Consider the following 27,639-nt stretch of genomic DNA (forward strand, 5'->3'; position numbering starts at 1 on the left):
GGAGACGTTAGCCAGTGATTGCTTCCCTTGTGGTATGACATGGATTATGTTTCTTGTCATCTTTGTTAATGGAGTTAGCGCCCTTTTGACCTTGCTGAAAGCTGATCTAAAATGTTGAAGAGCATTGAGTCGAGCGGCCTCTCTCTGAAATAAAGATCAAAGTTTCAGTGATGTATATATTTTACAAAAACGTTTTTTTTTAATTTTCTCAATTTATCTTGTTAATATTTTATTTTTAATTTAGGTAGAGTGGGGTGTTTTTTTTAAATACGTTTTCTAATGAATTTAAAATCTAAATTAAAACGTAAGACTATATGATTAATCAATATTAATAGTAACACCTTTTGCACTTAAACGCATTTGGAGTCTGTAAAATATTATTTTATATTACATCGATTCAGTGGCGTAGCTAGGATTTTTGGGCCCCTATGTAAAAAGTGTTAGTGGGCCCCTCAGAGGAGTAGCGACACTTCCCGGCGACCGGGAACAAACTTTCGATATGTACCCCCCCCCCCCTTCCTCAGACTTCCGATTTGCACCCCCCCCCACTCAAACTTTCGATTTGCACCCCCCCCCCGTCTCACTTTCGTAAAAGAGCCCCTATTTGCCTTGGGCCCTATGCCTTGTTTACGCTAGCTTCACGGTAGCTACGCTACTGCATCGATTGCATGTAGGCTCTATCGATAACAATGATGGCTTGGTATCTTACTAAAGTTTTTAAAATATTATGATAAATAATCTATTTACCTCCTCAAAATTGTTGAGAAAGACAATAATGATGCTGTCGATAACGGTAAGCATGGAGATGATGAGGAGGATGAAGAGGTAGAGGGTCAGCTTTGGTGTAGTCAGTGAGGAGCTGGGCAGTAGAGAGCTGACGATGCTCATGTAGACAGAAAGAGACAACAACACTGTGATACCTGTAGTTTAGGATGAAATCGAGGATGTTTTCAAAGTTCATTTTAAAAGACACTTGTTATCTTAAATAAATAGAAGCCTTTACTGCAATAATGCTTTAGACATAGCAATTTTGAGCATTACTTTTCTTAAAAAAAGAATTTATCTTAATACAAAGTGCATTTAAAAGCTAATTATGCAAAGTTTCAAAAATTATTTTATTAATTTTAGTAATGCGCTGTTAACGAAGCCCACATCACATAAGACTAAAATAATTTACTAATAATAAACAGAATATAGATATCTTTGAAAGGCAAGCACCTGCGCTTCTTAGACTGTAGTCGACTATCAGACAGAAGACAAAAATCCGTAACCAACAATTCACCGTCTTCGGATACATAATTGAGTGGTCGCTAATATTTAATCTAGTGATCTCTTTCCATTATATAATTGTGAAATATTCAAATGAAATTATAATAAGCAATCTAATGTGTATTTAGATTGGAAACTAGATATTCTTGAACTGACATCAGAGATGAATGTATATGGAAATTTAGAATAAATTTCCAGAATCAAGAGTAATATAAAATGGATTCACAATATTTGCCACGAAGATATATACAGACAAGTAAACAAACATATGATGTGAACTAAAGAAAAGCGCATATAAACTAATGTTTTATAAACAGTTCCTAGAACCGTTACTACCATTACTGGAGACTCACCATAACCAATTTTCTCACCAGACTCCACGGGAATGACGAAGACGAGCAGATTGAGGAATGAGAGAAACACGACAGGGAGGATAATATTGATGAGGAGAAAGGTGGGTCTCCTCTTCATGAAAAATGTTATCTGAAACGGTGATTAATAGACCTCCATAATGTTAAATAAAATGTGTGTATGATTTTGACAGAAAAACAACTGATGATTATTTTATTATAATTCACTCTTCATCCAAAGAAAACTCCTTTGTAATGATACAACTTTAAATGAGTTGAACATGAAGAAATTAATGTTCTTTCTTAAATTAAAAAAGAAAATTAGTCGCTTATGAAATCTCTTTCACATTGTAAAACGTATTAAAGCTTAATACTTTACTTTTAAATGTTTCTTTTATTTTATGCTTTTTAAAAAGTAATTATGAATATTTTAGAAATTAAAGCGGTAACTTCACGGACGATATCTTTTTATCAACAATGCAATCGATTTAGTACAGAATCCTACTCTCATCAATAAAATACTGGTAAAAGACATTTGATAAAACTTCCATCAAACAAGTAAAGATATGAAAACCGTCCTAATCTTCCATCACTTAACAAAAGGTACATAACATTAACTAAAACTTCTTTTAATAAAGCAAAGGCAATTAATTAAAGCTTCAATCAATAAAAAAAATGTAAGTAACACTTTCTAAAACTGCCATTAGTCGATAGCACGTTCGAAACTTGAAATAAATCTTACATATATGGAGGACATATTCCAAGGCCCGGAGCCTATCTGCGATATAGTCACACTTGAATCCATGTACTCCCATTCTCCATTTATCGTGAAAAAATTCAGAGAAACTTTGTTTGTCGAGGCTACGAACTTCATTTCTTTTAGTAAGAACGTCATAGCTGCAATCTGTAAAAACATTCGAATGCATTTTTAATCACTTCATACATGGCAGGACAGCTCATTTATTGTCCATATAAAACATAACTTGCTTGTTAAATAAAAAGTTTCACTTTATGCTTGGCTTGAACTAAACACCAACTTTACATGTGCAATTTTACGGTAAAGCTCTTGGTTCCTAAACCGAGAAGTTTAACCCCCCCCCCCCCGACAGATGAGGCTTGATATCTCATTTGAGGCTAGATATTTGGAAACAGCAGCCCATCTAAAAAAATACACTCCAAAATCAAACAACTGCTGCCGTGTTTTTTCCTTGGACAAACGTTATGGAAATAATTCCAGAAAGTACAACAGACTGAATCGCAGTCTACAGGCCACATGGGCCATAATATGTTGACACGTAATTTTAATTCAATAGCTAAAAAAAAGAGAAAAGCATTTCAATTCTCTCAAAATAACAGATACCTTTACTGTACAGCTCTGGCTGTCGAAAGGGTAGTCCGTTAGGTCAAGCTGACAGGAAGTTGTCAACAGTGTCCCTGGTGCCCAGGATGCTGACCCATCGCTGTAGACGAACATGGGGCTTGGGGAAGAAGATAGTTTTATCATGAACACAGTTTTAATGAGGAGAAAAGTATTATGCGAAAATATAAAACTTAAATTTTAAAAATAATGAATACTGTATTAAAGGAAACACACACACACACACACACACACATATATATATATATATATATATATATATATATATATATATATATATATAGTAGGAATTGTTAGATAGTTAACTACTTAGCTCATATTAAACCTGTCCCATCTCGTCCCTTTGTTTTGCAAATGGAACTTACGGTACAAGTTGCTTCACAGGTACTTACGCAACGTCATCACCAAAAGGGTCCCGGTCCCCTAAGGTGTTCATGATGACCACACGTGGTCTCCAGATGTCCTGTGGGACCGGATGTATCACGTCCTGTCCTCCATATTGGTCCTTGTCCCATTTTAGCTTCTAAAATTAATTTTTAATAGTGTAATTTTTAACCACGTTAAATAAAGCTTTTCTTTATCATTGTAGGCCTATTTCTCTTTAAATAAAATGTTAATTAGACTTATTAATGTATATATTACAAAAATTTGGCAATTAAAAATGATTTTCTATTACATTAAAAAGTACTCTGCTGATTATTGAAAAAAGAAATTAATCAATAAATCATTAGGCCAATAATCGAATTTGCTGCTAATATTTGAGAGCGATAAAAACTTTTGTGTACAATATGGCTTGAAAAGAGTATGCTTTCAATCACAAGTCTTCTACCTCTCTCATTCTCTTTATCTTCTTTTACACACACACATATACATAATATATATATATATATATATATATATATATATATATATATATATATATATATATATATATTTATATATATACATATATATATATATATATATATATATATATATATACATATATATAAATATGTACATAGACAAAAAAATCAAATTATGTAATATCTATAATCTCTCTCGCTCTCTTTATCTCTCTCTCACTCTCTCTTTATATATATATATATATATATATATATATATATATATATATATATATATATATATATATATATATATATACATATATATACTGATATTATATATATATATCCTAATAATGGGTTATAGTTTTAAAACGAATAGATGCCTGAGAAAACATACCTCATCTACCCAGCCAAATCCCAGAAAACCGTTACAGGTAAAACTCTGCTTGACGTCATCAAGCTCGACCACCGACAGCAGTTCAAACATTACACTGACCTCAAGGGTCGCTGTTTGGTTGACAAGAGGCCTAATCTTTGGGTTGTATCTGGCACTGTTGAGCACGTCGTTAAAAAGAGCCATGTTATCATTGTAACTCTGGCCTTGAACGCACGCAAGTAAACCAACAACCATTAAACTCAAACCGCAATTGAAAATGTGAATGTGCATTATCATGCTGTCACCAGAGTTGAGTAATTCAATAATCCGACTTCACAATACGTTCCAGTTTAATGTGAGCGCAAGCCAAACTCTTATCGAATGTTACCCAGCAATTATTGTTGTGCTATCGTTTATACCATAATCTAAATTTAGAAACTAACTCAGAATTTCAATAGTCGAACTCTAGATTGCTCTGCACACATAATTGTTGTGGTTGAAATCAATGGCGTCAACCTGGGAGGTTCGTATTGCAGGGGTGTACTTTGAAATTTCTGAGTAGGGGATTGTAAAATTAATCAGAAAATTGCGCTGTTTTGCTGTTGTTTTGTTTTTAATTTTGTAAATATAGATTTAAACATATACCTAAGATAATAAAATTATACGAAAAAAAAACCGCTAGAAAAGCAGGTTTCTAGAAAGACACTAAAAACGAAAAATAAAGCTGAAAAAAAGTTATTTAAATATATAGCAATCTACTTTTCAATTATGTAACTAGGAAAGCAAGACGTCATATTCATTCAAAGAAAAACGATGCATTTTCTTCTTTTCAGTGCATATTAAAACCATTGATGTTGACGTACATTTTAGTTTTAATAAAAATCTAATCGAACGCTTTAAATAACGATTTAAATATCTTAAAAATCCAAGTTACTTTGTAATGTCATCGAATATGTGTCAATGTAAAAAGAAATCGGTTAAGCATGACTTGGGTTGAATTTGATTCTCGAGTTTGACGCATGTCGAACGTACAACAAAAACAAAGAATAACAGAATGAAGTAAAATAAAAATTTGTAAAAAGAAACCCAATCATTGAATATAACAAACATATTGCAGGTAGTCTTAACGATTCGGAATTTGGGCTAGTTTTTTATTTTATTTCTCTTTGGCATTGTGTATCTTTATTTTTACTGCGCTCTGAATATTTTTTCTTACACATACGCTTGTGTATTCGATCTTAAATTCGATTGTGTATTCGATCTTAAATTCGATGACAGCGCCACTTCAGTCTTTCTGCTTTTATGATGTAGTCAATGTATTTCACAGTTTAAAATTATGTTGCTAGTTGGGTCCATGAAGGTTTAGTTCTCATAAACTTAATAAGGGGATCGAGATTTATCTGCCAGTGGGTTTGAACTCGAGACTTTGTTCGAATTTATCAACCATGAGCTTTTTTGCCGACTCGACCACGCCTCCAACACAATTAAGCGTTACGTGTCAACTGGTTATGCGCCATTGAGGCCATTGACTCCGATTTCAGCCTGCTTTTCTTTTTGGATTTGCTTCCATAGCCTTTGTCCGACCAAGAACAAACTACAAGGCAGCAGTTGTTTTAATTTTGGAGTTGTCTCTCCTAGAAGAGTGGCTATCCCCAGCTAACGAGCCTCATCTGCCCGAGGGTTCGAACTTGAGACTTTTCGGTTTAGCAACCATGAGCTTTACCGACTCGACCACGCCGACCCCTTATTTAAGTTGATTACACCGACGATAAACTTCGCGAACCTCTAAGAAAACCCAAAGTTTGAGAACCCATGCGCCAGACTATGTTTCGGTGAAAGAAACATTTCAATCCTGGGCTAAGGAAAAAGACCGCAGGTGCCCAAATATTGTCGGGGTAGCGACCCCTTTTTATAAAAACCAAGATATGTTCGACACCGACTTAGTTGAAAAATACTTATTTAACTTCGAAAAAATGAAACTGTCCTATCCTATAGCGAATACTGTTTTAGTTTACTGTATAAATTGGCGACCCATTTTTAACGCGTGGTGGTCGACCTTAGAAACTTATGGAATATACTCTCTCTCTCTCACCATATATATATATATATATATATATATATATATATATATATATATATATATATACATATATATATATATATATATCTCAAAGAAATGTGTAGCCGTGTCTTGGCCCAAGAAACTGTGCGTCTACTTTCTAACATATGAAATTGACAGTCCCCAGCTAACGAGCCTCACCTGCCCGAGGGTTCGAACTCGAGACTTTTCGGTTTAGCAACCATGAGCTTTACCGACTCGACCACGCCGACCCTAGAATGAAATGCCATTTTCCAGATCCATTAGTTAAAGTTAAATAGTCTTCTAAGTACAAATCGAAAATTATATCAAGACCACGACGTAAACGTAAACTATAAAGAAAACAATGCTACATCCAACTGTATTATAAACAGACTGTAGATAAACATCGTTACTATTAAGTCAGCAGTGATTAAAGCTTAAACACGTACGTGTACCAGTATGTGGCATATATATATAAATTTTAGGCCTATGTAGGCCGACACACACACACACACACACACACACACACATATATATATATATATATATATATATATATATATATATATATATATATATATATATATATATATATATATATATATATATGCTTTGTTTCCTGGGAGGGGGTGACAATACGAAGTGCCGCACCGGGTGAGACCCGACCTAGCGACGCCACTGGCCTAACGGCTGACGAAGGGGCCCACTGATAATTTTTGCATAGGGGCCCAAAAATCCTTGCTACGCCACTGCACTGACAATACCGTGTCTGTATAGACTAAGTCTCCCGGCAAAGCGGTCTCATTGAATATGACATCTGCCAGTGGGACCCCTTCATCAATATTCTTTAGAGTTAGCTTATCCAACACTCTTATGTAATACAACGTATGCATCTCTTGTTCGGCAGGCCTTATTTTTATATTAGTTTATCTATTATAAAATATAGTATGTTTTAATTTAAGGGTCATCTATCTATGACATCCATAATTGAGTCGGTTATAGGCTGTTCCAACTCATTGTGTGGGGAGAAGGGTCCACGCTGTACCTTCCTAACTGCAATATGCTTGTACAGGGGCGTAGCGAGGGGGGGGGGGGGGCGGGGTGCGGACCGCACCGGGTGACACCATTTAGGGGGGTGACACAAAGGCAAAAAATAGCAAAATATATAGAGAAAAAGTTGAGGGGGTGGGGGTGCAAATCGAAAGTTTGGGGGGGGGGGTGCAAATCGAAAACTTGAAAGTTTGTCCCCGGGAAGGGTCGCAACGCCTCTCGGGGGGGGGGGGGGGGGGGTGTGATACCATTAAGTGCCGCACCGGGTGACACCTGACCTCGCTACGCCACTGTGCTTGTAGGTTATCAAAACAAAATGCTTTTATCATGTTAACATCATGTACATCATACATTTACACTTCTGTGCTCGCTTTTAAGCAACAGATCTTTTCTGTTGTAAATTAAACATTATCAAAACTTTAGAATTGGTGGAATTTAGCTGTTAAGGGCTCGATTTGTTTGTGAATTAATGTTGGTTCATGAAAAAATAATTTCATTCGGGCATTAAAAAGAGGTTATGGTGGTATTGGAGGTAGGACACAATGGTTATATCATTCATTTTTCTGGAGCCAACATGTCGGGAGTCATTTTGTCAAAAGCTAATATGTCGGGAGCCCAATTGCCTGGAGCCAAAATGTCGTGAGCCCATTTGCCGGGAGCCCATTTGTCTAGAGCCCTTATGTCGGGAGCCAATATGTCGGGAGCCGCTTTGTCGGGAGCCAATATGTCCTGAGCCTATTTGTCAGGGGTTAATATGTCGGGAGTCCATTTGTCGGGAGCCTAAATATCGGGAGCCCATTTGTCGGGAGCCTATATGTCGCAAGTCAATATGACGGGAGCCCATTTGTCGGGAGCCAATAAGTCGGGGCCCTTTTGACGGGGCTATTTTGACGGGGTCGGTTTGTCGGGAGTCGATTTGACGGGGTCGTATTTACGGGGCCGTTTTGACGGGGCCTATTTGTCCCGGGCCGTTTTGACAGGGCACCGGATAGAACAATTAATCGACCTGCTTGTCCGCTCAATTTTAGCCATAAGTTTAAGCAACTGCATCAATAAATTTAATTTTTTCCTCCTTTATTTGACTACACACAAAAATAAGAGATGAAAATATTTGGATTTTAAGAAATGTCCGTAAAAATCGATTCTAAATAGTTTTAAAATAATAATAAAGACGTCTAATTAATATTTGCTATATGGCTGATGTACACAGAGCAAACCCGACAATTACGAACAATGCGTTCAGTTGTGTGCTTGGTTTGTATTTACTGAGTGACACGAGATATTTACTTTTAAATAGGGTTTTGCAAATTTATATTGTATAATGCTGTTGTATATTCAAGAGGTTATTTAGTAAAACAAAATAACGAGAAAACTCAAAGAAAGAGAAAATCGAACCGTTTTGACAAAAAATCTTCGTCGGTTAAATAACCTTTGTTCGTAGAATTGACTAGTGGCGGTTTAACAGTCGCGAACTGCCATGCCTTAAAGTTAAGGTTAAGGTTAAGGTTAAGGTTAAGGTTAAGGTTAAGGTTAAGGTTAAGGTTAAGGTTAAGGTTAAGGTTAAGGTTAAGGTTAAGGTTAAGGTTAAGGTTAAGGTTAAGGTTAAGGTTAAGGTTAAGGTTAAGGTTAAGGTTAAGGTTAAGGTTAAGGTTAAGGTTAAGGTTAAGGTTAAGGTTAAGGTTAAGGTTAAGGTTAAGGTTAAGGTTAAGGTTAAGGTTAAGGTTAAGGTTAAGGTTAAGGTTAAGGTTAAGGTTAAGGTTAAGGTTAAGGTTAAGGTTAAGGTTAAGGTTAAGGTTAAGGTTAAGGTTAAGGTTAAGGTTAAGGTTAAGGTTAAGGTTAAGGTTAAGGTTAAGGTTAAGGTTAAGGTTAAGGTTAAGGTTAAGGTTAAGGTTAAGGTTAAGGTTAAGGTTAAGGTTAAGGTTAAGGTTAAGGTTAAGGTTAAGGTTAAGGTTAAGGTTAAGGTTAAGGTTAAGGTTAAGGTTAAGGTTAAGGTTAAGGTTAAGGTTAAGGTTAAGGTTAAGGTTAAGGTTAAGGTTAAGGTTAAGGTTAAGGTTAAGGTTAAGGTTAAGGTTAAGGTTAAGGTTAAGGTTAAGGTTAAGGTTAAGGTTAAGGTTAAGGTTAAGGTTAAGGTTAAGGTTAAGGTTAAGGTTAAGGTTAAGGTTAAGGTTAAGGTTAAGGTTAAGGTTAAGGTTAAGGTTAAGGTTAAGGTTAAGGTTAAGGTTAAGGTTAAGGTTAAGGTTAAGGTTAAGGTTAAGGTTAAGGTTAAGGTTAAGGTTAAGGTTAAGGTTAAGGTTAAGGTTAAGGTTAAGGTTAAGGTTAAGGTTAAGGTTAAGGTTAAGGTTAAGGTTAAGGTTAAGGTTAAGGTTAAGGTTAAGGTTAAGGTTAAGGTTAAGGTTAAGGTTAAGGTTAAGGTTAAGGTTAAGGTTAAGGTTAAGGTTAAGGTTAAGGTTAAGGTTAAGGTTAAGGTTAAGGTTAAGGTTAAGGTTAAGGTTAAGGTTACGGTTAAATGATTAAGGTAAAAAAGTTAAAGTTAAGGTTAGTAGAAAAGTAACTCGCCTCATCTACCCAATCAAATCCCACAAAGCAGTTACAGGTAAAACTCTGCTGGACATCATCCAACTCAACGATAGACACCAGCTCAAACGTCACATTCACGTACAGCGTGGCTGTTTGGTTCCACAGTGGCCTCACCTTTGTGTTATACCTGGCACTGTTCAGTACGTCGTTAAAAATATCCATGGTCTCATTGTAAGTCTGGCACTCAACGTGTGAAAAGAAACCAATCACCAACAAATTTAAACCACACTTCAAAATGTGACTGTACATATTTATGCTATGACCACGATTGGGTAATTCTGTACACCAATCCGCGTTCACATCACCATCTATCTTTCGGGCGAGCGAAAGCGAAACTGACATGGAGTTTTATTTAACTCCCTTGCTTTTCAGTTGCTTGAATTCCTAATCTAAATTTAGAAGCTTATTCAAAATTCTGATAGTCGAGCGCTAGGATAGGTCTGTAAATAGCAATAGGTTTGTTTTCAATCAATGAAGTCTAAATGGGAGCTGTGGATGCAGATATATTGCAGGTGAGAATCTAGGGGGTTGAGCTCCATTAGTAGACCAACACTATTTCAGAGTGTTGCGCTTTTTAGCCATTTGTTTGAATAATAATCAAAACACTTACCTTTGGTGAAGAACATTTTACAAACAATAATCAAAACATCTTCTGTATTGAAAAATATAACCCATTTAAAAAAAAAAAACTTATACAGTATTTGGTGGAGGTCTACTATTCTGGGTAATTTTTTAAATTCTTAAATGCACCAGAAAATAGACACATCTACTATAGTGTTTGCTGTTTGTGTTACATTAGAGCGCTAGAATTTTGCATCACGAACTCTTGGGTTGTAGATCTCGGATTTGACGCTGTCGTTACTTTAAGCATAAAAATTAATAATACCACCCACAATTGTGAAGTACTCGAACTTCAGTGTGCCCCCGCCACGCCTGGGTTAATTTTTTTCAATTTGTAAAATGCAAATCATTTGTAAGTTTTAATATTAGATACTTTTTACTACATGCACAATGCAGAAAACAAAACATTTTAAAATTTCTAGCCGAGTTTTATTACAAAACGTGCCAGATAATATTTAGTACGTGGGTTATTGCCCTTGAAGTTTTAATGTTTAAATAATCGGACGTGTCATCTTTGGTATTGTTGATCTTCGTGACACACTGGAATTATGTGTCACGTCTGTAGATCTTCTTTAAAATCTTCTCTACATGGACATTGATCCAGACACGTAACGAAGCAGTCAGTATCATATTTTATTCAACACAGATACTAAAAGGTAAAAATAAATCCCATGCTACATTTTATTTGTGGGCATCTTTTGTTGGCTGTGTAAATAATTATTTTTCCCACTCCAAAGTTGTGATTAGCAAGACTAAAACCCATTTAAAAATCCGTCATCTTTATTAAATATCCAAGCCCATTGGGCATCAACAAGTGAGAGGTATAACCTCTGCCAGTTGGAATGTGAGACCTTTTTCCTACACCTTTTCTCAATTGATCTTTGTATTCTTTGTCCGCCCTCGTTTCTCTTGCCCACAGGAGTCCATTTGAGAGCAATCCTAGCCGATGTTTCTGCTCTCATTTTTAGCATATGGTCCCACCATCTCCATATTCTATGTCTAATAAATACTACTGTATATGTTTAAAATAGTGTTTCTGTTTTAATTCCTCATTTGAGAAATTTGGCATGAAAATCCTCAATATTTGTGTTAAGCACTTGTTGAGAATAGCTATTAATTTCTTATCAATCTCATTCATGGTTTTCTTAATACAACTGAACTATAGAAAACGCATTTAAATTGATCCATTTTTCTTAAATCCATTTTAATCAATTTTAATTCTTCGTTTTGCTCAATTTCAATCCTTTAGAACACAAGTAAGAGACACCTTGAGACTGTTTACAAAGCACTAAGCTTTGATACCCTAGTTCCCAAATCCAACTAGCATGTTGCAGTAACAAACATATTTTATGTCATGGCATAACTCGAGCAGAAAGAGGCCAAACGAGTGTAGCCATATATAATTATGCTTGGTTTTTTTTACTTTCTCGTATATATAAAGTATTGTAATCGTGCACAAAAATCACTTGAAATTTTAACAATTTTCACGGTATTACACCTCAGTCCTTCATCACATCCGAAGTATAGAGGACTTATTTTAATCGGGCAAAAATTATCAATCCAGATTTATCAAAATTAGGAGGTTTTATGCGTAATCCAGTCTGAAAAACTGGGTTATGCAATTCTGTCCGAATGTCTGTGTGTCCGTCTGTCTGTCTGTCCGTGTGTAAACACGATAACGTGAGTACCGTTACAGCTAGGTTGATGAAATTTCATAAATAAGTATTTTATCAAAATCGTAGATCCGTATCAACTTTTTAGCGATTTCCGATAACCGGAAGTGGTACTTTTTCTACTTTGAATTTTTCAAAAACCTATAACTTGAGTACTATTTCAGATCTAATTCACTACCGTCTGTTAAATTTTGAGTAATTTTCATTGACCGGAAGTATTAATTTACGCGCGCAATGGTTTTTAGTCATGTAACTCTAGTGTAAATAAAAACATGTAAAGTACTAAAAAACTTTCATAAAAAACGTTTTAATAACAAGTTTTTATGTACTAATGCACTAAAAAGTAGAAAATAAATTATAGACTACTATTTAAATAACTAGAAAAAAAAAGCGTGGGTCTCTTCCTAAACATTAGTGAAGGTATCCAATAGATACTAAAGTGACCCACGCTTTTCTTTCTAGTTATTTAAATAGTAGTCTATAATTTATTTTCTACTTTTTAGTGCATTATGACATAAAAGCTTGTTATTGAAAGGTTGCAACCATGTAAAATGCATTAATTCGTTCCAGCTCCCTAATGCTACTCCAGTTATTTGTGTTACGTGTTTTTAATAGGAGTTTAACTTACGGAAGATGCTGGCGGAGGTATAGAGTTGAAGAGAAGTATTTGTTTGAACACTTGCTCACTACACTATTTAAAAGCTCAATCTTTCTGTCACTCGAATTCACTTACTCGTTACACTCTTAATATTACACTTTATCCCTAAAATTTTCCCTTTCAGAATGTTTTGTAAATGTGTTAGACAAATGCATTTATATAGCTGCGACGCACAACCATATGCAAATGAGCATGGTGTTTCTTTTTAATAAACTATGTAACCCACGGAACCGATTACTTGTATCACAAATTTTGCTCGTAACTCATAGCAAAAAAAGCATTCTCGACTACTCGTTTCTCGAAAATCTCGTATATCGGGGCACTCGTATGTCGAGGTAACACTATACATTTTTTGGAAAGCAGTGGCGTAGCGAGGTCAGGTGTCAACCGGTGCGGCACTTATTGGTGTCACCCCCCCCCCCCACCAGAGGCGTAGCGACCCTTCCCGGCAACCGGGGAAAAACTTTCCATTTTCGATTCGAACCCCCATCAAACTTTCGTTTTACACCCCCCTTCCCCCTCCACCCTTGTCAGGATTTGTCAAATTTCCTCTTAAAAGACTTTTTAACACTCGAATTAATCACTTCATTAAGTGGAATTATCATTTTTCTCTATATATTTTGCTATTTTCGCCTTGGTGTCACCCCCCCCCCCCCCTAAATTGTGTCACCCCTCCCCCTCGCTACGCCACTGTTTTAAAGTGATATGTAACGTACCTGGACCACGCTGCTCTGACGGTCAAGTAGGTAATTAGATTTGTCCAGCTGACAGGACGTTGTCCACAGTGTCCCAGGAATCCAGGAGGCTTCTCCAGTGTTGTAGAGAAACACGGGTCTGGGGATACGTTATGTTGTTTATTTAATTTACATGCATAGCTGCGCTACATAGCATATGAAGAGGAAACGAAAAAACGCATCATATAAATACTGGGGAAAAATCGCATATACATACCGAAATTATCATAGATACCTGATTCAGCATATGAATATAGAAAAACAGCACAGGCACAGCAATATAGGAAACAGTTCAAGTATACAGCTCATTAATAGAGAAAACATCAAAGGAAACTGGAAAAAATACATGAATACAGGAAACAGCAAAGGAATTTAGAAAACAACACATGAATACAAGAAACAGCAAAGGAATTTAGAAAACAACACAGGAATACAAGAAACAGCAAAGGAATTTAGAAAACAACAAAGGAATACAAGGAACATCACACGAAGTGCTAGAGAAAAACATGTTTCCATGTCCTTACGCTACGTCGTCACCAAATGGGTCCCGTTCCCCTAACGTGTTCATGATGACAACACGTAGTCTCTAGATGTCCTGTGGGACCGGATGTATCACTTCCTGTTCGCCATATTTGTCTTTGTCCCATTTTAGTATCTGGAAAGTAAAATCAATATTTCTTTTTAATACATAAACGTTACAATCTCGTCTATAATAATAGTTTCGCTGTCTGTGTATCTATCTGTGTATCTATCTATCTATGTATCTGACAAGAACGCTCTAGAGAAAACACAAGCAAATTAAAACCATGCATAGTGAAACGAAAACGAAACATGACGTCACATTGGAGCATATAGTAGAAAATAGTATCAAGCCGGAGAGTGCACACAGTAATATGACGTCATTGATTCTCGAGTAAACATTGAATATAAAAGCAATTTTGTCTAATCTAAGTGGTTTGCGTGAAGAGTTTCATTCATACGATTCTTCGGGTAGGGGCGAAGCCCATCCCCCGCGTAAAACGTCTAAGCCGACCTCCCCCCCCCAACTCAAAAGAAATATCGTCATCAATGCTCTATAATAAAATTCAAGCCTAATTCATGTGTCTAATCTAAAAAGTGGTTTGCGTGCAGGAGTTTCTTTCATGCAGTTCTTCGGGTGTTTCTTTCAGACTTTTTCCTCCCCGGAGGGAGGACCTTTTTCTAATCTAAAAAGTGTTTAGCATGCATTTTTTTTCATGCATCTCTTCCGGCAAAGCCCCGCCCAGGTTCTTCCTTTAGTCTGTATGATCTACAAATGCGACCAGTGTTTCTTTCAGACGTTTTCTTCACCGGAGAGGGGTGGGGGTACTTGAAATTTTCAGGGGGCGGGGGTAGAACTTTTTGGGAGGGGGCGGACACTGGAAAAAGTATATAATTATATTTCGTTGAATGGGACGGTAGACATGTTGGGGGGGGGGGGGGTTGGTTTTAGTTTAGAGAAAATAGACAGCACTATCAACCTAGCGCCTGTTGTATCATTCCTCAACGGGCCATTTTTCTCGTCTATACTAATAGTTTCGCTGTCTGTGTATGTATCTGTCTGTGTATCTAACTGACAAGAACGCTATAGAGAAAACACAAGAAAGCAATTTTGTCTAATCTAAGTGGTTTGCGTGAAGAGTTTCATTCATACAATTCTTCGGGTAGGGGCGAAGCCCCACCCTCAAGAAAGAACGTCTAAGCCGCCCCCTTCTCCCAACTCAAAAGAAATGTCATCGATACTCTATAATAAAATTACCGCCTAATTAATGTGTCTATGCTAAAAAGTGGTTTGCGTGCATTTTCTTTCATGCAATTTTTCGAGTAGTGGCTAAGCGCAACACCAGTGTTTCTTTCAGACTTTTTCCTCTCCTGAGCGGGGAACTTGAAATTTTCTAATCTAAAAAGTGTTTAGCGCGCAGTTCTTTCATGCAGCTCTTCCAGGCTCTACCTTTAGTTTGTATGATCAACAAATGCGACCAGTGTTTTTTTCAGACATTTTCCTTCCCCGAGAGGGGTGGGGTACTTGAAATTTTCGGGGGCGGGGGTGGAATTTTCTGGGAGGGGAAAAAAGTATATAATTATAGTTCGTTGAATGGGACGGTAGACATGTTTTGTGGTGTGTGTGTGTGGGAGGGGGGGGGGGCGGAGCCCCCATAGTCCCAAATAGAGTTGCCTGAAAAAAACTCTAAATGCGGCTTTTGTTATGATTGAGATAAGGTGCATGGTTTAGAGATATGGCTACGACTATATTTAGTATAAATGCGAGATAACTACGCGTAGATCATGCTTAAATCTGATTAAAATGCTGATTCTGGATAGAAAAATCCGTTTTCAATGTCATTTTTCGTTTCTGTTTAAATTTGAAGTATAGGTGGTGATTTTGGTTTTGGTTTTTGTTTAGAAAAAATAGACATCACTATCAACCTAGCGCCAGTTGTATCCTTCCTCAACGGGCCATTTTTCTCGTCTATAATAATAGTTTCGCTGTCTGTCTGTGTATGTATCTATCTGACAAGAACGCTATGAAGAAAACACAAGCAAAATAAAAAGTGTCATAGTAAAACGAAAACGAAATATGACGTCACATTTAGCATATAGTAGAAAATAGTATCAAGCCGGAGAGTGCACACAGTAATATGACGTCATTGATTCTCGAGTAAACATTGAATATAAAAGCAATTTTGTCTAATCTAAGTGGTTTGCGTGAAGAGTTTCATTCATACAATTCTTCGGGTAGGGGCGAAGCCCCACCCTCGCGAAAGAACGTCTAAGCCCCCCCCCCCCCCCAACTCAAAAGAAATGTCGTCATCGATACTCTATAATAGAAACACTGACATGACCGCCTAATTTATGTGTAAAATCTTCAAAGTGGTTTGCGTGCAGATTTTCTTTCATGCTATTCTTCAGGTAAGGCGAGAAGTAATGTAATATTAACATTACATATTTGACAATCCATTGAGTAGTGTTCACCTTCTTTTGCGTCCTCTGATTGTGATCAGCACTATGCCAAGCCATCTGTGCCTTCCCTAACGTGATATCTAGGCCTACATTAGAGCGGCTACAGGACATTACCCCCCCCCCCGGAAATTACCCTCCCGGACATTTCCCCCCATATTTACCCCCCGGAGCAATTACCCCCCTGTGAATTACCCCCCTGTGAATTACCTTCCCTAGGGGAATTACCCCCCCCCCCCCCTTTCAAGTTAGAATCCTAACTCTAACTAGAATTCTATACCTATATACTTCTTTAATCCAAACCTTAATAAAAAAGACCAAAACCTAAGCATTCACCTTACCCTAAAACTTCACACAAAACCAACGATAGACACAACCCTAACCCTAACACTAGTTCTAATCCTAACCCTAGCCCTAACCCTAATATTAACCCCAACACTAACCCTAACCCTAATCCTAACCCTAACCCTAACCTCAGCCCTAACCCTAACCCTAACCCTAGCCCTAGCCCTAGCCCTAGCCCTAGCCCTAGCCCTAGCCCTAGCCCTAGCCCTAGCCCTAGCCCTAGCCCTAGCCCTAGCCCTAGCCCTAGCCCTAGCCCTAGCCCTAGCCCTAGCCCTAGCCCTAGCCCTAGCCCCAGCCCTAGCCCTAGCCCCAGCCCTAGCCCCAGCCCCAGCCCCAGCCCTAGCCCTAGCCCTAGCCCTAGCCCTAGCCCTAGCCCTAGCCCTAGCCCTAGCCCTAGCCCTAGCCCTAGCCCTAGCCCTAGCCCTAGCCCTAGCCCTAGCCCTAGCCCTAGCCCTAGCCCTAGCCCTAGCCCTAGCCCTAGCCCTAGCCCTAGCCCTAGCCCTAGCCCTAGCCCTAGCCCTAGCCCTAGCCCTAGCCCTAGCCCTAGCCCTAGCCCTAGCCCTAGCCCTAGCCCTAGCCCTAGCCCTAGCCCTAGCCCTAGCCCTAATCCTAACCCTAACCCTAACCCTAACCCTAACCCTAACCCTAACCCTAACCCTAGCCCTAGCCATAAACCTAGCCCTAACCCTAATCCTAACCCTAACCCTAACCCTAACCCTAGCCCTAACCCTAACCCTAACCCTAACCCTAACCCTAACCCTAGCCCTAAACCTAGCTCTAACCCTAACCCAAACCCAAACCCTAACCCTAGCCCTAAACCTAGCTCTAACCCTAACTCTAACCCTGTCCGGGGGTAATGTCCTACCCGGCGGGGGGTAATTGACAGGGGATAATTGACACGGGGGGGGGGGGGGGGGTAATTACTCCGGGGGGTAACGTCGGGGGGGGGGGGGGGGATTGTCCGGGGGATATTGACAGGGGGGAAATGCCCTGTTCCGCATTAGAGCATGGTGGTTTTTGTTTAGCAGTCTTGCACAGTTGGGTCGACCACATAGTGCTTGGCGCTAGATACACTGTTAATTTAGTAGTACGGCACTGGTGTATTAAGGGCGTGTGTGGCGCCGAGTGCGGTAGCTCAGCTCAAGATGTTCCCATCCCTTTTAACGAGTAGTATTCATACATCAGAGACATTGTGTCTGAGATATTTTGTCTGAGATATTTTGTCTGAGATATTTTGTCTGAGATATTTTGTCTGAGATATTTTGTCTGAGATATTTTGTCTGAGATATTTTGTCTGAGATATTTTGTCTGAGATATTTTGTCTGAGATATTTTGTCTGAGATATTTGTCTGATATATTAGGTCTGACATATTTGGTCTGATATATTTGGTCTAATGTATTTAGTCTGAAAACTTTTGTCCTTATCTTTTGTCTTGATATATTTTGCCTGAGATAATTAGTCAAAGGGGAACTTTAAAAAAAATCCGATAATAAAAGCTCTTCCAAGTCAACATTAAATTAGGACTCAACAATTATCATGATACCACGTGACGGCTGTACCGAGTTAGAGCCCTTGTACAGTGCACTAAGCGATGATATCCCTAAGCAAACATGCACCTAGCTGTTGTAAATATTTGCAATGGCCAGTATGAGTGAAGTCAGTCGTATAATTCATTACCACGCCATTTTACTCCCATTATATACATTATGTACTATTATAGTTGCAGAGTGCGCTTCTATTGGTCACTCATATAATTACAATTACCTAAATCAGAATGGGACGGCGTGGCCTAGTGGTAGGGCACTAGACTCGATTTTGAATCCGGGTTCAACTCAGTATAGGTCCTTGAGTCCACCCAGCTGTAATGGGTACCTAACTTACGTTAGGGAAAACTAAGCATAGTGCTGACCACACTATTCCTTCATACGCCGAAGTCACTGAAACAGATGAACGCTACTACATCCGCCCTATGTGTCCAAGGCACGTATGGGAAAGATGATGATGTTGTAACAATAATTACTAACACAAACATAGTCATCAAAGCTAATTAACTATAAAATATTTAAGTTTCAACTCATGTTGACCTGGGTTATTAAATACACATTTTTAAGCCAACCAATGATTGTATCAAGAAAAAAATCAATGTGCATTTTAAAATGCCGTAATGAAAACTACACAAAGAAAATCATATACACATCCGAAACGGTGTACATGTAATCGCCCCTTTAGGGGCGTGACTATGACACATTATACTACCAGTAATAAACGTGGCTGCCAACAAGAGTTGTATAAAGGGAAATCACTCTTAAATAAATTGCATTGTTTGTGTTTTCTTTAAACCTGAAATCTTCTTAAATACATCGATTTAAAAAATTGCAAGAGTTTACAAATTGCAACATTTAATTGATTTTCCATAGCATACACTGGTAAAACTATCGAGAAACGATTTAATTATGATAAAAACCGAGTGTTGTGTTATTTAAATGGTTGTTTGTGTATGACTTGAAAATATTTGGTGTATCGAACGTATTAGTATTTTCGATAGCTAAATAAAATTCTGAAAAAAATTAAATCTAAAACAATTTATAATTATAATCTTGTAAAATACATCGAAAGTAAGTAAAATCTCACTTTAACAAAAGTAAACGTCTATAAAAAATGTCAGAGATTGTATATGAGAAAAAAATTGTAATACATGATTAAAAATAGCTTTTCTTCTGGACAAAAAATTACAAATAAAACAATCAAAATAAAAATTAAGTAAAAGATGGATGAAAAAAAGCATACTGATAACAGCACTGCTGCCATTGTAAAATTAACATCCTTAAATTATAATATTTAAAACATCCAAATAATTCGTGCTTTTAATGCTTTTAATTAATTGAAATGATCCACCATAATTTGAACAAAGATGGTTAGCATGTTGAAGTAATAAAACATTTATCATTCGTATAATTTGATTTAAAAAAGGGAAGCTACTGACGTATCATTTTAGAGACAGTTGCTGTATTCATCAGTTAGATTTGGGTCTCAAATCATACTCAGATAATTGTTTAGCTTATGGGTACTGTGTTTACTGATCAGGTTCTAAAACTGTAGGCCTAATACTTATTTTAGGCCCGAAACATTTTTTTTAAATTTTAATATCAATGACCTGTAGTATCGTATGTATCCAATTTATGATCTTGTTTTTGATCTTCCTTTGTTCTTAAAAGCAATGTTGAGCGGGGTCATCGTGAATCTTTAAAATCTAGACGATGCTATTTTTTTTTTGGCGCTTTAAAGCGATACTGTAAATCAAGTCATAAGCTACAGATGTCTAGATAAAGATTTTTTGGAATTCTACAAGACAATGTTTAGCAGAACGCCAAGAGTCACAGAGATCTAGACTTCGATGTTGTTGTGACTCTAGAAAGATATGTTGAACAAGAAGCCAAGAGTTACAGAGATCCAAATGAAAAAGAAAACAACGAACGAGATGGCGTCTATGTGTTTGCCTATCATCTTGTACTTGTTCCGGCGAGGGGTTTCTCTATTATCATCCTGATTGCTTGACATATCCGTAGAAGAATATGGCGGTGCCTCTTCGCTGCATGACGTTGCTTCCTTGAAGTTTGCCAATGATTGTTTCCCATTGACTGTATTCCGTGTCATCTTTGTTGCTGGAGTAACTGCCCTTTGAAGGTTTTTGACTTTGCTGAAAGCTGATTTAAAATTTTCTTGAGCCTTGAAATGAACAACCGCTTTCTGAAATGTCCATTGTGCAATAATGTTTTTAAAAGTGTTTTATGCAATTTAATAAGTTATTACAGATAATCTAAAATATTAATGAAAAAAAATGAATTCATTATTTTAAAAAGAAACAAAAAACAGAGATAAATGAATAAAAGGAAAAATGTGCTATTTTTTTTTTAAATTACATCGTAAATTTAATGAGTTTTGATAAAATAATTCGTATTATACTATACTTTTGTCATAAAAACATTATTGATCGGCATTATGACCTAACTTCTTACTCTAACTAAAATCTTAGGTAACGTAATTTATTTACCTCCTCCAAATTGTGAAGAAAGACAATGATGATGCTGTCGATAACGGTGAGCATGGAGATGATGAGGAGGATGAAGAGGTAGAGGGTCAGCTTTGGTGTGGTCAGTGAGGAGCTGGGCAGTAGAGAGCTGACGATGCTCATGTAGACAGAAAGTGCCAGAAGTACTGTGATACCTGCATGACAAAACAGACAACAAACAACGCATAAAGTGCTTATGGCATTTGTCTTGTGTGTTGTGTTTTTTTTGTTCATGTCTGCTACATTCAGTTATTGTTTGTTTTATTTTTTCAGTTGTCACAAAGCCTTATTAGTTATAAATAAATGCTGAAATCGTTTTCTCATATCATCTTCTTTAGTTCGAGCCCAGGAAAAATTAACAGAGGAAGTAGAGTTCGTATGTTTCAATACCCACGATATACAGAAGGATAGTAAGTTCAACTATGCCCAGCCGGATTGGTTACGTTGATTATGATGCTAGTAACCTGTCAAGTTAGACAACTCACCGTAGCCAATTTTCTCACCCGACTCCACTGGGATGACGAAGACGAGCAGATTGAGGAAAGAGAGAAACACGACAGGGAGGATGATGTTGATGAGGAGAAACATGGGTCTCCTCTTCATGAAAAACGTTATCTGAAAATGTTTTGTAAAGGCAAGTGTAACGTTAAAGAGAAATGTCTAATGGTGTTTATTGCTTCAAAACTTGTAAATACTTGTTTATAAACAATTCCACACGTCATCCGTAACCAACAACTAAACAAAGTCACTCTTATTATTTACTATTGCACCAACGTCTATTTAATATTAATAGTATTGCCATTAATTTCATTACTATCTTGTATTTTATTTCTCCTGAAATTTAACCAAAGTTTGTGAACATACCATGTGTTTAACTCATTCCAATCCCAATTGATAAATGAACAACAAACCTTTACAATATTAAAAACACTTGCATTTTATTGCACAACAGAAACTATACAACCCTGAGTGCATGTTGTCTTTATTATAATCATCGAAAATACTTAATAATGTATGTGCACTTCAACATTTTCTTAAACCTACTTCAAATGGGAACAGATAGTTAACATTATCTACAGCATTTAACAGTTATGCACAGATACCTAACATTATATAAAGCCCTCGTTCTTTCAGCAAGTACAAATATCTATACCTTTCATCAATAAAGCACATATGCATACAAATCTATAAAACCTACATTAACTAAGCACATATACGAATACATATCTAATACCTACATCAATTGAGCACAGAAGCGTTTCAATATCTAAAAACTACATTAACTAAGCACAGATACGTACATATATCTAATACCTACATAAACTGAGCACAGATACCTACAAATATCTAAAACCTACATCAACTGAGCACAGATACCTACAAATATCTAAAACCTACTTCAACTGAGCACAGATACCTACAAATATCTAAAACCTACATCAACTGAGCACAGATACCTACAAATATCTAAAACCTACTTCAACTGAGCAGAGATACCTAAACGTATCTAAAACCTAAATCAACTGAGCACAGAAAAGGTTAACTCAAACTTACATCAATCGAGGATAAGTTCCTAGTCCCTGTGCTAATATACGACGTTGTAAGGCTAGAGTCCAAGTAGTTCCACTCGCTGTTTGAAGTAAAGAAGTTCAGAGAAGATTTGTTTGTCGAGGCCACAAATGTCAATTCTTTTGTCGTGAGTGTCATGGCTACAATCTGCAGGAAGAGATACACCCAATTTTAAAAACACTGCAGGTACGTAGATTAGTTCTCTTTACTTCATAAGAGAAGCTCTGTGACTTAAACAAATAAATTAGGAGGTCGCGCGGTCGACTGAGTAAAGCTCATGGTTGTTAAACGAAAAGTCCCGAGTTTGAAGCTTCGGGTAAATAAGGCTCGATAGCAGCTGGAAACAGCAACTCTTCTAGGAGAGACAATTCCAAACTTAAACAACTGCTGCCTTGTAGTTTGTTCTAGTTTGGACAAAGTCTAGGGAAGCAAATCCAAAAAGAAAAGCAGGCTGAAAACGGAATCAACTGCCTATATGGCGCATACGAAGTTTTTACGAAATAGTCAATTGTATTGGAGGAAATCTCTTCTAACACTAGAATTAAGAAAGAAGAGGAAGAAGAAAATAAAAATAAATGCATTGTAGATATATATGTGATAATTATTTTACTAAATATTGAGTTTTTTAATAAAACGGCATCACATGTAAGGTAATATTTCTTCTGTAAGCAGACGCTACTCCACAAAACAAATGGCCACTTAGATCTCTATTCTAAACATCCAAAATTATAGTTGCAAAATGCCATGAGAGATAAATGTTGAGAAAAAGATACGATTGCTGGAAGAGATTTCCTTCTGTTGTTTTTTAGAAAACAAATACCTGGACTGTACAGTTCTGCTGGTCAAACGGGTAGTCCGTCAGGTCCAGTTTACAGGAAGTTGTCAACAGTGTCCCTGGTACCCAGGATACTGAACCATTGCTGTAGACGAACACGGGTCTGGGGGGGGGGGGGGCGTTTAAACACCAACTCACAGTTGATGGATAGGAAAGTGTTTCGACTTTTATAAATAGTTTTAATAAATAGTTTTAACAAAACTACTGGTGGAAAATATAGATAGATGAATGCATATTTATTGATGAAGACATTTTTTGTAAGCTGGTTACCGTAAAGTAAATTTAAGTTTACCTTTTTCAATTTAGCGATTCGTAGAGGAGGTTTTTCTAGCCTCGGCATATAAGGTATAGTGCGGTCAGTACTACACTCAGACGCTTTTACTTTACCTAATGTTAATCAGTGTTGAGTGGAATCAGGCTAGAAGTCGAACTCTCTAACATTTGCCTACACCATAAAAAGATTAACTGCTTTGCTGGTATTATACTCGCCCTATCTTATTCTTGACTTTTCGAATAAAACTTATTAGGAGAATTACTCACGCTATGACGTCACCAAACGGGTCCCGGTCCCCTAACGTGTTCATGATGACCACACGTGGTCTCCAGATGTCCTCTGGGACCGGGTGCAACTCGTCCTGTCCTCCATATTTGTCCTTGTCCCATTTGAGCATCTGAAAGTTATAGTTCTCACTCGTATAACTTCTTATTACTTTAACGTACTCTTTTCTTTACATGTATACACGTTTAACGTTTGTATACGCTAAAATAAATGTTTTCAATCATATTATTTTTTTTCTTTGCTATAATGACAATAGTTTTGTTTTAAATTAACAAACATAATGCTGATATTTTTGTTTTATATTAATCAATAAATCATTAGTCCACCCGGACGTCCATTAATTAAATTTTTCACAAACATTTGCTCAAGGTTGGACTTGATCAATGTTTTTTTTTAAAACAGGGGCCTGTGACTCACATACAAAATATAGAATCATTTATGTCCACTATATCGCCCAATAATTTGTGTTTACGTTTCCTTTTTTAATTTGACTATCGGTTTCTAGTTGATCTTTTTGTTTTTATACCAAGAGACAAAATGTTTTTGTGTTACACGATTTAATGTTCTCGTTTAAAAATGTAAAAAGAATTAATGTATCTCATATTTTGTTGCGACCAAAATATTATTTTTTCATTAACGAATTTTATGAGAAGCGTTTTTGCGTCACATGTATTTCATGTTAAATAGTATATTTTTCGTAGGATTATGCATTTTGATATAACTATTAGTAAAAGAACAACATAATTATGTAGATGACTCACCTCATCTTCCCAGACCAATCCCAGAAAGCCGTTACAGGCAAAACTCTGCTGCACATCATCCAGCTCAACAATAGACAACAACTGAAACCGCACCACAACGTACATCGTTTTAGTCTGGTTCCAGAGCGGCCTGACCTTTGGGTTATACCTGGCACTGTTCAGCACGTCGTTAAAAATATCCATGGTCTCATTGTAAGTCTGGCACTCAACGTGCGAACATAAACCAAAAACTAACAAACTTAAACCACACTTAAAAATGCGAATGTTTATATCCATGTTACGAATGCAACTGATTAATATTCTAATCCGCGTCCACAACACGATTTAATTCAATGAGCGCAAGCGAAACTATTATTGAGTGTCGATTAACTCTCTAGGCTGATCTAAATTTAGAACCTTATTAAATTTTCTGACAGTCGCTCGCCAGGATTGGTCTGTACACATCACTTTGTTTACTTTCTGCCAGTGGCTTTGCGTTGGAGCAAACACAAAAGTGGAGCTTAATCTTTATCTTAATACCCTATCACACTTGTCGGTTTAGTTATGAATTATGAAGCTCATTATTCAACAATACTTATTTTGTCTCCTATTTGGCGAAAGAATAGGAATTCGGCAAGTCTTGTTATGTCTTCAAAGCTCAACAAAAAATGAACATGTTTATTTTCGTTTTTACAATCTTTTATTTAACTTGCTTTCTCTGTCTGTCTGTTGACAGTCTGTCTGCCGTCAATCTGTCTGTCTAGATTGAAACGCCCAAGCCAAATTACGGGCACTTCTAACAGATAGATTCAGTTCAAAGTTGGCACGTGGGTCAAGACATGAAGACAATACAATCTGACATTAAATTTTACGAAAAAAAGCCTCGAGTTCAAACCCTTTGGCAGATAAGGCTCGATCCTTTCCAACACTAAAAATTAAGAATGAAGAAGAAGAAGCCTGGTTAATTTTTTATGAATTAATTAAAATGTTGTCGAAATTAGTAGGCTGTCTCATCCAACAATTCCGCACACTTACGCACGCGTCATCACGTTTTTTAGTCATGCAACTGTATTGTTATTTAAAAAAATTAAAGTTCTGAATTTTTTTTTCATAAAAAAACGTTTTAATAACAAGTTTTTATGTAATAATTCACTAAAAAGTAGAAAATAAATTATACACTACTATTTCAATAACTATAAAGAAAAGCGAGGGTCGCTTCCTAAATATTAGTAAAGGTATCCAATAGATACTAAAGTAACCCACGCCGTTCTTTAAAGTTATTTTTATAGTATTGAAAAATTTTATTACTACTTTCTAGTGCATTATTACATAAAAACGTGTTATTAAAACGTTTTTTAAATGAATTTTCTTTGTATGCGTTTTTTTAATTACAAGCTTTTATTTAAATTACTGTCTCTGTCTGTCGGCAGTCTGTCCGTCTAGATCGGAACAGGCGAGCAAAATTTCGGGCACTTCCAACTGACAGATACGGTTAACGTTGGCACGTGGGTCAAGACATAAAGACAATGCAATTTGATATTAAATTTGAGTTGATTGGATGCCTAATTAATTTTTTTATGAACTAATTAAAATTGTGTCCAAATAACTATGCTTTCTCATCAAACTATTCCGACTACTATACACGCGTTATCACGTTCATTAGGTGTGAAATAGTTTTTAGTCAAGCAAGTCTACTGTAAATTTTTAAATATTAAAGTGAAAAAATCATAAAAACAATTATTTTAAGAACAAGCTTTTGTGTAATAATGCACTAAAAAGTAGAAAATTAATTATACAATAATATTTAAATAACTATAAGCTAGGATCTCTTCCTAAATAGTAGTAAAGTTATCCAAAAGATACTAAAGTGAACCACGGTTTTCTTTATAGCTTTTTAAATAGCAGTGTATCATTTATTTCCTACTCTCTAGTGCATTATTACACAACAGCTTGTTATGATTGCGGTTTTATTTGAGAAATCGGAAAATATCGTAAATTACTACTTCTGATCAACGGAAATTACTAAAAAAAACGCATGTGAATTTATAAAGTACTAATAATATCCCACACTAAGTGGTCGGCGTGGTTGAGTTGGTAAAGCTCATGGTTGCTACACCGTAAAGTCTCGAGTTCAAACCCTCGGGTAAATGAGGTTCGTTAGCTGGGGACAGCCATTCTTCTAGGAAAGACAACTCCAAAATCGAACAACTGCTGCCTTGTAGCTTATTCTTGGTTGGACAAAGGCTATGGACGCAAATCCAAAAAGAAAGGCAGGCTGAAATCGGAGTAAATGGCCTCAATGGCGCATAACCAGTTGACACGTATCCTTAATTGTGATGGAGGCGTGGTCGAGTCAGCAAAAGTTCATGGTTGATAAATTCGAAAAAGTCTCAAGTTCAAAGACTTGAGAGAAAAAGACTCAAAGAGAAAAGACTCGATCCCTTCCACCACTAAAAATTAAGAACGGAGAAGAAGAAGATACATATTTATTTTTCGTTCGCTTGGTGTGCAATTCTTTTTTACGAGATTTTATTTTATTTTAAAAGTTAAAGTAATTGAACTGGATTGAAAATCATGTTTATATCGTGATGTGCCATCTCCCGTAGTTTTATATAAGAATATTCGAGAAAGTTTAGGGGAGATCACTCCCGTTTTTTTTACACCGACTTTGATGTTTTGATCACATCCTTTGATTCGCTGTCTGCTTTAATTTCACCATGTCGCTTTGTGACCGCGATCTGACATTGTAACTGAAAAAAAATCCTAAAGATTCTTGTTAAGATATAGCGATCCATTAGGCAGATGAAATAGCGTTCATAGTTTCAGCACTATGCTCAGTCAGCTTTACGTGAGTTAGGTACAAATCGGAAATTATAGGGGGACTCAGGGATGTTCTACCGACTTGAGTTCGATTCGAACTAGACACTTTTGAGTTAGCAGTTCTGAAACTAT

General features: G+C 36.7%; 2 protein-coding genes across 2 annotated transcripts; both read right to left on the minus strand.

The window, feature by feature from the left end:
- Positions 1–834: 834 nt before the first annotated feature.
- On the minus strand, positions 835–4,404 carry LOC131943006 (acetylcholine receptor subunit delta-like; the record flags this gene model as incomplete). The annotated part of the gene is made up of 5 exons (XM_059303012.1): positions 4,222–4,404; positions 3,390–3,520; positions 2,980–3,097; positions 1,623–1,752; positions 835–920 (listed from the first exon to the last, which is right to left on the minus strand). Coding segments are annotated over exons 1-5 (648 nt in total), but the record flags the coding sequence as incomplete, so codon positions are not given.
- Positions 4,405–19,567: 15,163 nt separating this feature from the next.
- LOC131943007 (neuronal acetylcholine receptor subunit alpha-6) lies at positions 19,568–24,891 on the minus strand. The gene is made up of 7 exons (XM_059303013.1): positions 24,709–24,891; positions 23,929–24,059; positions 23,374–23,491; positions 22,539–22,700; positions 21,470–21,599; positions 20,967–21,139; positions 19,568–20,662 (listed from the first exon to the last, which is right to left on the minus strand). Exons 1-7 carry the CDS (start codon positions 24,889–24,891, stop codon positions 20,324–20,326), a joined length of 1,236 nt encoding a protein of 411 aa, XP_059158996.1. The 3' UTR covers positions 19,568–20,323.
- Positions 24,892–27,639: the final 2,748 nt, after the last annotated feature.

The sequence above is a fragment of the Physella acuta genome, unplaced genomic scaffold (assembly GCF_028476545.2).
Source record: "Physella acuta isolate Inbredline_101_S28 unplaced genomic scaffold, ASM2847654v3 ptg000438l, whole genome shotgun sequence".
Taxonomy (NCBI): domain Eukaryota; kingdom Metazoa; phylum Mollusca; class Gastropoda; family Physidae; genus Physella; species Physella acuta.